Here is a 16,323-nt window from a genome sequence, read left to right on the forward strand (position 1 = left end):
GAAATTCCTTTGTTTTGAGAAATGTCAGTCAAAATCAAACAACTTTTTAACAGTTTAAAAAAAACTGTTAAAACTTTTTGTTACTCATTGTTCTATGATGATGAATGTCAATTTAAAAATATCCATAATTAAGATACACAAGATCATAGACAGGCACATTAGAAATAGCAAAGAATACATTTCTATTTATATAGCAGTAAGGAATGCTATATGTACACAAGATATATAAACAGGATAAAACCTCACCTTTCTAGTAAAAAATGCTCCATAGTAATGTAAAAAAGGTTACCTTGTAATTCCATGAATAAAACTTCACATACTAATCTCCCACTTAAAACTTTTATTATAGATATTTTGTTATATGTATTATCACAAATCCTGGTAGATTTTTAAAACACAATCACGCCTTGACAAATCTTAAGTCTGTATTTCCTTGATTATTTATTTCTCATATAAACATAATTTACACAATAAAACACAATTTGCATATGACTTAGGTGTAAAACGCTTACTCATTGCACTTCACTCTACACAATCATATAAGATTATTGCATATTTGGATGGCTTATTATTCCCTAAAACCGTCCTTGTCCTTTCACAATATAATCTCATGAAATTATATATTATGTACAAAGTTGACTTACATTAATTTACAATACATTAAAATTGTTGCTTACAACGACAACTGTTGCAATGTTTTTCTTTGTTTTCAGAAAATTAAATTAAGCTATTTGATTCTGAACCTTTAATAATACATGTAAAAAAATTCCCTTTAAATGATGTATTGTTTTGATTCCACATGACAATGGTTATTGCGGGAGTATCTACCAGTACTAAAGTATGAAAATATAAGATAAAGCACCTCGATTGGACAATGGTATGTATCAAAGATATTAACAACTTGATATGACGCGCATCGCGCTCGCTAAGGGTCCAGCGATGGGGGCCGGCGCGCCGCCGCCCAGGCTGCCCTGGAGGCGAACAGCCGTCGGGCCGAGGAGAATACACTGCCACCTCGCCCTTGCAGTCTTACGAGAAATAAATGCCACATTACACTCTAATTATTAAAGCACTGTACAACAACAATAAGTTTTCTTTTCTTTTTCAGGACTAACGTTCATTTCACGCACGATTTCCGCGAACATTTCGTTGACATTGGTGCGGCTTTTAGCAGAAGCCTCCACAAATGGGCAGCCCCACATTTGGGCTAGAGCAGACCCCTCGGCCTGTGATACTTCGCGCTGGTGTTCCAAATCCGCTTTGTTACCGACTAACAATATAGGCACGCGCTCAGAACCCTTCACGCGCGTAATCAATTCCTTCATTGGTTTAATATCTTGGAACGTTTGGTGATTTGTTAACGAATACACTACTACAAATCCTTGGCCATTCTTTATATACAAATCTCGCATAGAAGCGAATTGTTCAGTGCCAGCAGTATCCAAAATTTCTAAAACACACGGAGAATTGTCTACTTCAATTTCTTTCCTATAGAAATCTTCTATTGTTGGGTCATACTTTTCCATGAAACATCCGGTCACAAACTGCACGGTTAAAGCACTCTTCCCGACCCCACCCGAACCCAACACAACTACTTTGAATTCGCGCATTATTATATTGCAAAAGTAACACTTTCCAGTCTTCTTACGACGTTTATAAAACGTATATTCCCACTTTGTGCTATAAAACTGTCATTGCTATGTTGGTTTATGACTCACTCGGATGTGATCTCTGAGGAACGTTCACGTAGAGAATGATAACTAAATGATAAACAGCGACGCCATTTTAGTTTGATGAGTAACAAAACATCTGTGTTTGCATTGCGACACTCGATTTTTAGTTATTCACTTTACTACACCCGAAGCTATAAACGCGGAAGCAACATCTATTCAACTGAATCGCTGAGTGCTGGAATTGGCAGCAGCAGCAGGTTGGTCAATGCACTCAATTGCAATGGTTTGATTGGTGAATGGAGCTTAGTCAAAACCGGATGACAATGTTGCAATATAAAAAATATTTTTATTATTAAATCTGCACCTTTATAAAATTGCTATAAAACCAATATCATACATTTTAATGCTATTTAGTTTCGATTAAGGATAAAAGATTTCTTAAACCCTGAATTTAAACAATTGCACACAAGCGTTACCTAATTTAGCATATGTGTTTAGGCCGACTATTCATTTGTAAACAAATGCATGGTCTTATCGAAGATCGATACTTAAGCATCTACAAATACTTGGAATATGAAATTTATTGTGCGTTTAAAAAAAAAACTGAAAAATTATAATTTAAATGATAGGACTTTTTATTAAAGAGTGAAGTAGTACCTTCCTAGTAGTACCTTCGCAATATTTATACATGTATCTAGGCTCTTTATTATTTATCTGTACTCTTAACCCGACTGTCAATTGATATTTGACGTTTTGCATAGCTGATAGCTGTCATAAATTTGTTTTTAAATTTATAAGTAATTCCTAATAACATTTTTCAGAGCGAGTAAAAATAAATCATGAACTGAATTAATAAAAAAATGAAACAGGCATTTGAATTACATAATTTCTCTTGTTCGCTATCCAACTAAGAATCATCTGTAAGCTATATATATGCTTATTGATAGTAAAGGCCGACTATAATTTACGACTCTATAGCTCACATCTAGAGCAAGTTTTTGCGAGTTTTTTATTAATATTGAAAGTCAGGTATGTTCTCAGTCTATTTATAATATTTCATACCAATATGTATGTTTTATTCCAAAGATCCTCTCATATTTCGGTATTTACAATATTTTGTATTCGTAAATAAGTATTCCGGCGCAATTATTATTTGTATTAGAAACGGTGTAGGGAAAACTTTTTTAAGAAGTGTTTAAAAAAGTAAAGATTTACTATATTTCGTTTCGTTGCCTTACCTAATATTTTTGTATGTTTAAGATGCCATTTGTTTTGTAACATATCCACTAATAAGAGATGAGCACAACTCATCATGTCTGTACTTTGCTAATTGTGAATATTTTTATATAGCTTCTCTCAGGTGCACAATTTAAGCAATAAATACATAGTTATACATGCTTAAATTAATTATAAATAGTGCATTAACATCATCAAATGAGTTTTTTAATTAAGCAGTTTTACCTATATGACAAATTCTTTTGAGGAAAATGTATTAAGTAATGTGTCACTTGCATTTGTAGATTTAAACTTTTGGATGACAACTCTTGCTAATAAGGAAAGGTTTATAAATTTATTGAACAACAATACTATATAAAGTTAATCCCTCTTGTGTTTATTGTATTATATGTAAAAAGAATACTAAACCAAAATGTAGTTTAATTTTCAGTCCAAATGTCTCACAAACCAACACCATACAGCCCAAATTTTCCTCCGAGTCAGGGATATGCCCCACCAGCAGAAGGACAGAAACCTAATGAGAGCTACCCTATGAATCCTCAAGTTGGTTACCCTGGACCACCACCTTCCTTGCCCCCTGGTGCTCAACCATTACCAGGAATGCAGCATGGGTTTCAGCCAGGGTTCCAGCCTGGTTTCCAGCAAGGTTATCAGCCTGGATTTCAACATGGATATGCTCCTGGATATCCACATCCACAGCCAGGCTATCCAGCTCCTATTGTTCAACAACCAGTGTCTGCCCAAGCGCCAGGTAAAATTAACAGGAATATTTATTTTTTTTAGAAATGAAGTAGGAAATGACAGGACATTTGTAAACAGTTTAAGAAGAGAAAGTATAAGATGAAAGGATTTTTCAATTTTTGTAACTATTAAAATTTTTCACCCGTTAATAAGTGATAAAATCCTAAGTTGGAGAAATATCAGTATTCTAGTCAATAACTTTTTATAATATTTAATGGGGGAGACAAGTATGCTTGGACCTAACTAGGCCAGCTCATACCAGAAAAGGTACCACATCTCTATAGAAGATAGGCGTGAAATAGTACCATGGAAAAGCTTCTGTGTAGGTGCAATTTGTGTGATGAGTGGTGGAGCCAGAAGCCTGAATCCTATTTCTCATCCTTACCAGCCCCTTTCTTTATTCCTTTCGATAATGCTTTCCTCGTCCTTTACCCCTGAAAGGAAGCAACAAATTTACTTCTACAAATGTTCCTTGTTTACAATCATGCGAACCAGCAGCTCAGTTTTCAAACAGTAACTGTTATAAAAAGTCATTTTTTGAGAAACATTAATTTCATCACTAAGTAATGTTGTTTTTTGTATTTCAATTAAGAAATAAGTGAAAATAATAATTTGGTGGTCCGGGACAATGGGAGTGTGCATGAAATAAGGTGGTTTTCTAATTTATCAGTGTATGTGGATTACATCACCACTGCTCGAAACGTTGAACGAGAATATTGTTAAGAAACCGGCATGTTGGAGAATTAAGACATGTGACTTGATGATTGTGATGATAATTTTTCACCATCTTAAGAATGTATTCTTAAAATGATAGTCATATTATATATTACAAATATGTGATATTGCAGGTTTGCCTCGAATAACAATAATACTTTCTTCACATAATAATAATAAATTAAATTTTCAAATCAACAGACTATTACATATAATCCATAAGGAACACATTTTCATAAACGTTATATCAAACTCATTACTATTCAGTAATTTGTACATTACTATTGAGTGATAAAACTAATGTAATTGTATATTTTTTATAGGGGTTAAAAATATTTTATATTAGTGATTAACTTAACAAATTAGTAACTTTTTGTGACATTGTTAACAATAATTGTTTAATATCTTATTTATGTCATTAGTTATATTTAAGGTAATTACTCTTTAAAGATAATGATGTTTACCAAGTACAATTTCAAGGCATGCACTTGATAGGTAACATAATAGCATTATAGTCCATTAAAGTATAGGTAGCAGTACTGCTTTTTGTTGCAAAAAAATAAAATTAATTTCACTTTTATTTGAAAAATGTGAATAAATTTTTAATTATGCAAATCTTCGAAAATAGTGAAAAAAATAATTTTGATATACTTTTCGAAGAAACGCAAGAGAAAGTTAAGAAGCCAGTGATTCACTCAAAGTTTAAACGATTGTTTTCCTTAAAACATAAAAGGATAACAAATTTAAAAGATAAACATGTATTTGCGGAAACATTCAATATTCCCAATGTGAAAAGGACATTTCACCGTTTGTATAAAGTAGTGTTTAAATCGAGTCAAAATAAATATGAAAAGTTTATGTCTGAGGATGAAATCAGGTTCAAATATCCTGTAATTGACTCTAAATCAGTGGTGGAGGGCATAATATGATGTATTGTTTTATTGGCATTATTATTATTATTTATATTTGTGTAAAATATATTGATATAATGATATGAAAGTTTTGTTTGTGTTATGGGTTCTATTGTGTTGTAATTCATTTATATGTAAGTATTTATTATGATATGAACAATAAATGTTTATTTGTTGATAAAATACCAACATCTTCCATTCCATAAGGGCTCATAGAATTATGTATTGAACTTTGGAACAGCATGTATACTTTCGATAAATTTTTCGAATATGATAGTGACCTGCTTCTAACGGTCAATATACGCAAATGATTTGCAGGTGGATGGATGAGTATTCCGCAAGGGCTAAGCAACTGTCCGCCGGGCTTGGAATACCTTTCTATGATTGATCAGCTGCTGATCCATCAAAAGGTGGAACTATTGGAAGCTTTTGTTGGTTTCGAAACGAATAATAAATACACAGTAAAGAATGCGATTGGGCAGAAGGTGTATTACGCTATTGAAGACAACGATTGCTGCACCAGGAACTGCTGCGGGCCCATGCGACCCTTTGATATGAAAATCATGGATAATTACCGTAACGAGGTACGTTTAGTGTTGAATATAACTATCTCAATTATATTATATGTAATTACCATCAAATCTCGTTTTACGTTAGACTGATTTTTCCCTTAGTGAGACTTACGATGAGAATTAACTGAGGTTTTATTTATTGTCCATATTCTGTTTAAGTGGGAAACGCCTTAAAAATATTCTAGCACGTTGGTTCACGTTCAAGCTAACACGTTCGCCGTCGTTTAAAAAAATCACTCATATATCTTTATGATTTTTGAGAAATATTCCCTTTTCATTTTAATTTACTCTATATCCGAGACGCGATGCTGACCGCGCCTTGATATTTGATATTATACATTGTCATGTGGAAATGTGATATTTTTTTACCTCTTTTTTAAATTGATGTGCAAGTGTAATTCAATAATTTCCAGGTGATACACCTACACCGTCCGCTGGCCTGCGACTCGTGCTGGTGCCCTTGTTGGCTGCAAAGCATGGAGGTGTCGTCGCCGCCCGGCACCGTGATGGGCTCCATCGAACAGGAGTGGTCCATTTGCAAACCGTGTTACGTCATCAAGAACTCGGTGGGCGAAGTTGTGCTGAGAATCAAGGGGCCCGTTTGCACTTTCTCGATCTGTGGCGACGTGGAGTTTAACGTGAGTATGGGATCAGTAATAATATAGTACTTGAATTTTATGGGACTGTAAACTAAACACTTGCGAGCTTTTAATGGGGATTTCTTGGAGTATTCATAATTTACGTCTTTTATATTTATTTTTGGCATTTATAAATTATCTCATTTGTGTTGAAAAAATCTAAAATCTAAAGCCGTCTTTTAGTGAAAAATATGTAACGACCTGAATAGCCTGTCTTGTATCTAAGAATACGGAGACACGAAAATTTAAAGCATTTATACTACAGGTTATGTCAATTACATACACACAAAAATTTACAGTTAATTTGGATTTGCTTTATTTTGAATAGAGAATAAAGTTTTAATTATTTTTACTACTCTGATAGCACTATTATCGTAATGTGTAATTATTTATTGGTTCGATATGCAATAAGTTTACGTCAATGTAATATAATCTTGCAAGTTACTGGCGACTTTGAGATATCATTAAACAGTCATAATTTATTTAATATTCATATGATCAACTATTATTATTATTGCATCATATTATTGAAATCTATGTAAAATGAATACATAAATATTATTCCTTTTGACCATGACGGGTAAAACCAAGACCTGACCATAATTACATTGCTACAGAGGTCTGGTTACTGTGAGAGGGGTGTTTTTAACATATTTGTCTTTTAAAGCTAAAAGTGCTTTTGGAATACTTTTCAGTGAATCAAATAAAGATTTTTTTTAATGTATGGGAGCAATTGCAATTATATTTTTTCCATGAACAGGTGGAGATTAGATTATGCCATTAAAATTTAGGCAGATGGTATTCTAGTATTATTCAGCCAAAATGCCTAATATACGTAAAATAGCAAATTTATTTATATTACATATTTAATCATCATATTTATAAACGTAAATCATAAACCATTTACGTTTTTCTCCTTTTTTATTGATTGGGTAATATTAATCTTAAGATACTCTGTTGTAAGACGTACGAACAGTACCTACCTCATAATTGTTTCCATGAATGTATTTTAAATGACAAAAGAAAATACAACATATATTTAAAATGAAAACCTTCACCAGTATACGCTCTAAGTATGTAATTAGTATTAGAAAGACTACACCTTTTCTCCTTGAATTAATTGCATTTGTTGTTGAAATTATTATTTCTTTTTTGCAATAGATAAATGCTGACCTAATAATAAACAACAAGATAAAGTGCAGTGTTTGTTTAAAAGCAAGTTTATGTATTTATCTTGATAATATTACAGAGTTGCAAAGGGGGTTATTGCTTTATTATCTATACTTATAATAATACTAGCGTTCCGCTCCGGCTTCACCTAGATACTGCTGAAGAGTTTGTTTGTTTAAACGCTAATCTCAGAAGGAAGTAATGATTATTATACCGAAGTTGTACATTTTAAAAATTTAAAATAACTCTCATACATTTTTCAGGCTTCGTTATTTTATGTATTTGTTATCTGTTTGAACTTTGTTATTTGTGAGTTGGGTACTATGATACGTTTGAATGAAATGTTATAAACTTATTGTTTTTTACCTTACCATATTTATGAATTACCATAGTATTGCATGAATGTTATTATATACACAAATTGTCTTTGCCAATCCTGTTTTCTCATTAATCCCACCCCAAGGGATCCCACATTTGTCCCTACCATTCAAAGCATGTCCTACACTACAATTGACTACGAATGAATGTTTTATGTTATATTATTATTTTAATTTTCAACCAATTGCAGGTATACTCGAAAGACGGCGAGACTAAAGTTGGAAAAATTACAAAGCAATGGTCTGGTTTGGCTCGAGAAGCATTCACAGACACTGACTACTTTGGAATCACTTTCCCCATGGACTTGGATGTCAGGATAAAGGCGGTTTTGTTGGGAGCATGCTTTTTAATTGTAAGTAATAATTATTGTATTATGTAATAATTCAAATGAATAATTAAACGAAAGCTTTTTTTGTTTTTAGCTCAAAAATCTGTAGGTACATTATATTTGGAAACTTAGTGAAAATTTCTTTTTAATATTACTTTTAAAACTACCGTCAACGTAAGCAAAGGACTGAAATATACACGAATGAATACATGAAACAAAAAAAGCACAAAATTAAAATTCGTTTGTCACTACCATTACCTATGAATATAAAAATACCAGTTTTTGATAAGAAAAACTGGTATTTTAAAAACTGATGATAGTAGGCGTAGGCTCTCGTTAATATGTATATTAGTTGATTAATTAATCTACTTGTACTCAAGGTAAAACTATTCAAGTTGAGCATTGCTACTTAACAGGCTAATGTTGTTAATGAATGAACTTCAGAGAGAATATAGCATTATTAGTTGTTACTTTAATTAATTAGTTTGCCTGGGACTTCTTTCATATAAACCTGAATCAATTTTCAACATTAAAAATATGAAATCTGGTAAACAGAGAGGCAGACATAAAAATTTACAAACTTGATTAAGCTATCTGTCAGCTGTCATATATCCTATGTAGGTAGTATATACCCCTGTTTGAGAAGAATTACTTCTTTCAATATTAATTTAATGATTACCTACTTATATAGATCAAATGATTTAATTATATTGTCACCAGAATTGTCTTCACTACATAGTATAAATTAACGCGTCTCGCGTTCTCTGTCTCTATGTATGCTTAAATCTTTAAAACTACGCAACAGATTTTGATGGGGTTTTTTTTAATGATAAGAGTGATTCAAAATTCATTTGTATAATCACTAACACTATTAAACTAATTCTAATTTAAAGCTTGCGAAGCCGCGGGAAAAATAAACTTAATTTGTAATGATGAGTCGTAATTATTGATACTAATGCGACACTTTACAGTGGTACATCATAATTATATAAACGAACAGTATCGGTAGACTAGCTTCCGCCCGCGGCTTTGCCCGCATTGAATTAGAACATTTACAAATGCTTTAGTGACTCTCTATTCCTGTTTCATCCCAAGGGAGCATTTAGTGGGTAAAAAATATCCTATAACCCAAGTATGAACTGCATACTCCGTGTGCATACCGAATTTCATTAAAATCGTTCAATAGTTTCAGCGTGATTGACGGACAAACAAACAAACTAACACGTTTATTATATCAGTGTGATAGATTAAAACTGCTTGAAACTTATAATATATCAGGTCATTATTGGGTTTTGATGCAGAATTATGGAAGCACATCATTATAAACTGAATTTTTTATGTACCTACTGTGACTTTAGCAGACGAGACTGTGACAAAGAGACTATGAATTTAGCAAAGTTGATGCTGTACATTACAAAATTAATTTGATGAACTACTGCTACAATGATACATGTACATCGTGCATAAAAACTTTAGTTTTGGTCTCAGCCCACAGGGTTTATGTGTACTAAATGAAATAAATACACACATCCAGTTTTAATGAAACTTACACTATTAAATTGTAAACATAGTACGTAAGGACAATACAAAATGAAGCAATTTATTTCCGTTTTTTTTGTGTTATTTGATTCATAAAGAAATCTTTTAATCAATTCACGTTACCAAGAACATGCCATAATTAATTAATTAATTTCCCTTTATTTTCAGGACTTCATGTTCTTCGAAAAAACAGGAAATCACGAATCCGATCGACCGGGTATGCTTTAAATGTTCAATATTTACTCAATATGTTGATATTGTAGAATTATGTTATAATGATTTTGTAATAAACTTGCTTTTGATGTATTACGCGATGATATAATAATCAAATTGTAACCACATAATTTTAAGAAAAATGGAGGTTTACAAATGAGATCTGCTTTGATAGGTTAAATAAAGTACCGTAATGTGTAAGAGCATTTATTTTTTTTTCGTTTGATCTTAAGATTTTTTGCGAAGTGTCTGTGTGCCACATTGAATCCTATTTTTACAATGTTTTATTTTTTATGGATTTTAGACGTAATTTAATAAGCACAACCTTTAAACTTTAATAGTTATTAATATTATATAGATTTTGTACGCATTTTTTTATATATGTACTCCTGTATCCAATAAGTAAAAATTTTAAATCGCTTTAATATTGCTATCGTGTTCTCTATAAAAAATATGTTATATTTTGACGATCGAGTCACCTTTAGAAAATATTGTGTTCAAATACATTTCTGAACCAAAAACAATAGCCTAATCAATACATATATTAAATATAGTGAAAATGAAGCTATTGTTTTCTCCAGATGTTAATGTAATGAAGGCTGGGTTCACCACTCACAGATATTATTGTTTCTGATATGTAATCTATTTGACAGTGGCGAAAACTTTCAAACAAATTATTTGTAAGTTTAACTAACTTAAGCTTATAAAATATAGAATGTAATAGTAAGCTGTGGAACCAGTCTTATTTTTATTCTTGTTCTCCTTGTCAAAATTATCACTTGCCATAGTCAATCAGGCAATATAAAAATGGTTAATATTAGACTAATTTATTCCACTACTATTCTATGTTAATAATAGCAAAACTATAATTCTGCAAAGTTTTCAAGATTGATGATATATTAAATGTTATTCAATATATAGAAGGAAAATATAATCATTTCATCATACTACATATAATTATAAAATACTATTACATGGGAATTGTTTTTCTACAACAATCAACAGTCATATTCATCACTTGCAAATTTTGAGCTTGAAGTAGTATTGTATTTTGCCTACTATTAAAAATTGTCTAGTCTTCATATTTGAATAAAATGAAATACAATCTCATGATTATTTATATATGATTATATTTTATTGGTGCTATGAATAATCTCTTATGATATACTTACCTATGTAAAATTTAAGTCGGCAAATATATGCATTTTATTTTAGTATTTTCTATGTTATATCGTTTGAATTACACATTTTTCGTAAATAAATTAAAATAATACATACTTCTTGTTTTATTTTAAACTTTAATCTCAATGTCATTCAGAATTCATAAATATCAAGTCTAAGTTACATATTTTAAAGCTTTTTAAATGCAGGTTTTTGTGTACAAACAGATACATCAGCCTGGTGCAAAGATAGATCAGCAAAACTATCTTGAAATGTTGGCACAGGTTTTTTTATAAGGTTCGTTTCTCTGTGATCATGTTTGATCACAAATGATTTCGGTAATGATGAAGCAACTTGTTCAGCCCATGGGCTCTTTGGCATCTTCTCCTTATTGGGCAATTTAATCTGAAATAATAATTGTAAATCTTATTGTAAGAAGTGAAATGTATATACATTTCACTGCATTATAATTATGTATGAAAAGCCAAGGCAGTGCATGATGCAGACATTTAATGTTTTAATGTGGAGTCAATCAAGTATTTGTTTTTAGAAAATTCTACTTATTAATAAAATTCATGAGTCACAGTGTTAATTGACATTCTCCTTTAAAACAATTTTTAAACATTTTATATTTTGCTAGCTGACCCTGCAAACGCTGTTTTGCCTGACTCTTATCAATTAGAGGTATAAAAAGAATGGATGTTGGCCGATTCTCAGACACACCCAACATGCATACAAAATTTCATGAGAATTGTTCCAGTCGTTTTGGTGGAGTATGATAACTAATACTGTGACACAAGAATTTTATATATATAGAGATATGGTAGGTTTTTGAGTATAGGTTGTAAACTATTTTCTTATATCCCTATAGACAGATAACTGGCTCAACAACATTTGCAGGATCTGCTAGTTATTACATAAATTTTTATATTCCAACAGCAGATATATAATAATATATAAGATTAAAGACTTGAGAACTTTTTTCCATTCTGTAAAGATTTCTCATTTGAATGCTATAAAACTAAAAATTGGACTAAAGACATGTTAAGACACATAGTAGGTTTACTTACCACTTTTGTTTTCTTAGCACTTTTGTATGCAACTGGTGTTAAAATTACATTTTCTTTGTTATTGCTTTTAAGTTCTAAATTAGTCTTAACTGGTTTGGGTATATGTGATGAACAACTTAGTGGTTTCTTTGGACAAACATCTTTAACAAGAGGCACTTGAGATTTCTTTATATAAGAAGCTACTGGACTAGTTATGTGTTCGTATGCATTGAATTTGTGTACTGTCTTTTTAGGATTTTTATTATGTAGGTCCAAATGTTTTCTTCCTTTTATTGTAGTAGATGGTGTCTTAAATATGGGTGTTTTTAAATGATCAGTCTTTTTACTATTGCTGTTTTGTTGTTGGGAACTTGATTCTTGATTTTTGTCCTGTTTACAGAATTTATCTGAAGATGCAATAAGTTCTTCTTTTATACTTTCTGTGAATTTATTAGATTCCTGCTTAACAATTAGATTGGAATCCACATTTATTTCAGTATTCATCGCAGGCAATAAATCAGGAGGGGATGTATTAAAATATACATTATTTCCTGGTATTTTCTTCACAATATCTAATGTATTATCTAGTTCTTCTTTCTTCGGTGACATAAATAAATTTGCCACCATTTTTTCTAGCTTTAAAAAACTATCCTCAGGGGAATTCAAATCCCAATTTGAACATGCTTCTATTTGTGAAATATTGGGATTAGAAATGCGTCTGGGATTAGTATTATCATGTAATATAAACTCATTTTCTCTTTCTGAAATAAGGTCAGGCTCTGAATGCATTTCAATAATTTTTTTACTGCTGGTAGTTTTATCTGTGTTCATAGGAGTTCTATCAAACCTATAAAAATGTTTAAGACATAAAATGAAAGCATCAATAACATATTATAGACAAATACAGTAAAGAAAAGAAACAAAAAACATATTAGAAGTGATGACTTAGAGTCTAAAATGGGACTAAAATAAAAATGTTAGGGGCTTAAGACAAGGCAAGTGCCCAGTGCCCAACAAATGAATATCTCAAATTATATGCTGATTATCTACACCACCACATCCATCCATCATCCACGTCATGCTTAAACCGGTGAAGGAAAACATTGTGAGGAAACCAGTATGTCCAAGAATCAAAAGCTTAATACCAATGGCATGTCACATCTGACTGAAATATAAGATAGGTATACGAGGAAGGATAGTACTTACGAAAACGGTTTACGGTAAGGGCGCATAAAAATACATTTTTTCGCTTCTTCCAAGCACATTTTTCCTATAAATACTTCATCTTCAAAGTAATTATCATTTTTATACTTATCGTCCTTCACCTGATCACCAGTCCCCAACCTCAATTTCTCCATTTATAAGTTCAGCTTATTTACTTTAAATTGATTGTAACAATGAAAATCCAGATGAATCAGTTCCTAAGTTCAAATTCAAAATTCAAATAGCTCAAGTCTGTTAAATGTCAATTTGACAGAAGGGACTACTTTTTGTCTTAGGACAGGAAATACAAAGCGGCCCATTCAAAAACAGTTTTCGTATATAATATGACTTTGTCATAAACTATACCAGCTTTGAGACCCTGGGGCCCTGACCTAATAGATATCTAAATATTAGGAGTTCAGTCAAGTCTCTGAGTTTCTAGAAAGTTCTAATGTCTTCAAATCAACAAATACACACAAAACACTCACAAATAATACTCCACATCTTAATCGCTCAAAATTCACCCATTTGGTAGTCGAGCACACTTCGGCACGAATTGGGCCAGCTCGCACCGGGGAAGTACCACACCTCCACGGAAGACCGGCGTGAAATAGCATTCTGCTGTGTTTCATTCGGTGAGTGGGGGAGCCGGAAGCCCATATCCTTTCCCTTCCCAGTCCTTTCCTTAATTCCTCTCACCAATCTATCTTAAAACCTTCCCAATTTAAAGTCGGCAATCCATTTGTAGAGGCGTAAGGGCTGCAATGGACCTTATGCCTCTCCAAATGTTCATAGGCGGTGGTAGCGCTTACCATCAAGCAACCCACCAGCTCCATTGCCGACTGCGACATTAAAATAAATAAATCAGAAAAAAAATCATGCGCGGAGGTGAGATGTATGTGATTTATACATAAATAATGTCAATATGTACTTCATTGAAAATCGTCACAATGTAAAGTAAAAACAGGAAACTGTGATTCAAGAATATATTTTCTGTACTACACACAGCTTTATTAGATTTAATTAATTAAGATTAGACTAAAATTTATTTCCTTTTAATTTTTTTTAATAATTCTGTTGCTTCTTTATTAGCATGATGATCATCATTTGATTTTGCTGGGTAACTTGCTGCTAATTTTAAATAATACTTGGCTTGATCTTCTTTCTTTAACTTTAGATAACAACTTCCCAATCTAAGTAAATTAATACTATAGAATCTTGGTTGTGCTTCCTCAGCCTTTAAAAAATATTCAAGAGCATCTTCGTAAGTGGAATGAGGTAATGCCGCAAATAATGTTTCGGCGGTTTTTCGCTGATGCCACGGCACCTCTGTGATTTGATAACACCACTCGCCTAACATATGCAGCAGCGTTGCATCATTTGGATTCAATTTTATAGCCAACTACAAATAAGATAAGGTGAATATTAAAACTAACTAAAACATAACTATGTATTAGAAATTATGGTTTTTGAATAATAACACAATTATTTAATATGAAAACCAATTCATGAGAAGGTACGTGAATGTACGCCTTATGTCTAGTTTTACATATTTTCTTATTTGCTGCGAGATAGATCAAGTATTGAACACTTAGCTACTTAAATAAATACCTAGCAACTTTTACAAGAAATTTTATAAGCAATTGTTTTGATACTCAAAAGTATATAAACTTGAAAGCCGGTCAGTTTATTAATTCAAATATCTCTCAACAATATAATTTGTGAATATTTGTTTGATTTTCCTAACTTACTTCCATGTGTTTTCTTACATTTCCCAGTTCTTCAATTCTCCTTTTTAAACCATCATTGGAACTTTTTATATCTAGTATCAAAGCATACCACTTTTGCACGGCAAAATTATCCCAATGAGTTTCTAATTCATTAGCAATTATATTATAAGCCTTTGTTATAAGTTCGCATTTGTACTGTTGATCATATTTTGAAAGTTTTGCCATATTGTATAAAACACGGCATAAACGCCATTTTATTTCTATATCATCCTGTTTCTGTAATAAATTACGTTTAAATTAATAGCAAACTCCTGGTGACTTACCAAATCGTCTTAAATCAGCACTATTTCAGAGTAGAAAAGAGCATATATAATAGTTCGACTGTTTCCACACTGGGATGAGTACTGATTTAAGACATCATGGTAACCTCATTGAAGACTAGCTTTTTATTGACCCCATACTCTTACATCTTTGATTAATTTCCTTATTAAAATTATACTATTTTCATGTAATAAGTTTTCGTAGTTCTTATCTGCATAATAAGTTCAGAGGCCTACAATTAATTGCGTTTACAAAGGTTTATTGATCTATATAATAAATTATTATAATTTACAAGGATAGGTAGGTAGGTACATATGAGCGTAGATCGGGAATTATTAGATATATACTATTGTATAAGTATAATGCACATAAGCAAATCCCGTAGTATTATACTACCCTTTTTTCTACTCATACGGTATATGAGACAAATAAGACAATAAAAAAACCATATTGTAAATGTTGGGCAGTGACAACTAAACCCAGTTTGTAATTACTTACGTACATTGAAGACTGAATAGGGTTCTTACTTTTTTTTATTCAAACATTTGAGTTCTATAGTTATCAATGAATCAAATTAATGAACACAGTTTGCAAATAAAAGTTAAATATTGAAATATAAGGATCTACATTCCGTAAAATTTATATGTAAGTACAAACGTTATATATAATTATCACTTAAGGAAAGTATTTTTCCGTCAGCTTGGAAGGAATCGATCATAGTTCCAATCCCTAAAACAGGTGACGCG

The 16,323-nt window shown here is 31.6% G+C and overlaps 4 protein-coding genes across 5 annotated transcripts in view; 1 reads left to right on the forward strand and 3 right to left on the reverse strand.

Annotated features, from left to right (window-relative positions):
- Window positions 1-528: 528 nt before the first annotated feature.
- LOC119829476 (ras-related protein Rap-2c) lies at window positions 529-1,973 on the reverse strand. The gene has a single exon (XM_038351998.1). It carries the CDS (start codon window positions 1,608-1,610, stop codon window positions 1,065-1,067), a length of 546 nt encoding a protein of 181 aa, XP_038207926.1. The 5' UTR covers window positions 1,611-1,973; the 3' UTR covers window positions 529-1,064.
- Window positions 1,974-2,437: 464 nt separating this feature from the next.
- LOC119829465 (phospholipid scramblase 2) lies at window positions 2,438-11,066 on the forward strand. 2 transcript variants are annotated; one of them, XM_038351981.1, is made up of 6 exons: window positions 2,438-2,702; window positions 3,328-3,660; window positions 5,594-5,859; window positions 6,261-6,485; window positions 8,224-8,385; window positions 10,069-11,066. In XM_038351981.1, the coding sequence occupies exons 2-6, from the start codon at window positions 3,345-3,347 to the stop codon at window positions 10,126-10,128; spliced, it is 1,029 nt and encodes a 342-aa protein (XP_038207909.1). In that variant the 5' UTR covers window positions 2,438-2,702; window positions 3,328-3,344; the 3' UTR covers window positions 10,129-11,066. The 2 variants fall into 2 exon arrangements, with proteins under 2 accessions (XP_038207909.1, XP_038207908.1); XM_038351980.1 differs by having other exon boundaries at window positions 2,439-2,702; window positions 3,340-3,660.
- Window positions 11,067-11,394: 328 nt separating this feature from the next.
- LOC119829463 lies at window positions 11,395-13,777 on the reverse strand. The gene is made up of 3 exons (XM_038351979.1): window positions 13,530-13,777; window positions 12,345-13,170; window positions 11,395-11,679 (listed from the first exon to the last, which is right to left on the reverse strand). Exons 1-3 carry the CDS (start codon window positions 13,679-13,681, stop codon window positions 11,464-11,466), a joined length of 1,194 nt encoding a protein of 397 aa, XP_038207907.1. The 5' UTR covers window positions 13,682-13,777; the 3' UTR covers window positions 11,395-11,463.
- Window positions 13,778-14,509: 732 nt separating this feature from the next.
- Window positions 14,510-16,323, reverse strand: part of LOC119829526 (regulator of microtubule dynamics protein 1-like) — a 29,588-nt gene continuing 27,774 nt past the window's right edge. The window contains exons 2-3 of the mRNA XM_038352082.1: window positions 15,278-15,532; window positions 14,510-14,928 (exon numbers count right to left, since the gene is read on the reverse strand). Coding sequence (XP_038208010.1) covers window positions 14,572-14,928; window positions 15,278-15,532 — 612 coding nt within the window. The 3' untranslated portion in view covers window positions 14,510-14,571. The remainder of the gene's footprint in view (window positions 14,929-15,277; window positions 15,533-16,323) is intronic.

This window comes from Zerene cesonia, chromosome 10 (genome assembly GCF_012273895.1).
Source record: "Zerene cesonia ecotype Mississippi chromosome 10, Zerene_cesonia_1.1, whole genome shotgun sequence".
NCBI classification, from domain to species: Eukaryota; Metazoa; Arthropoda; class Insecta; order Lepidoptera; family Pieridae; genus Zerene; species Zerene cesonia.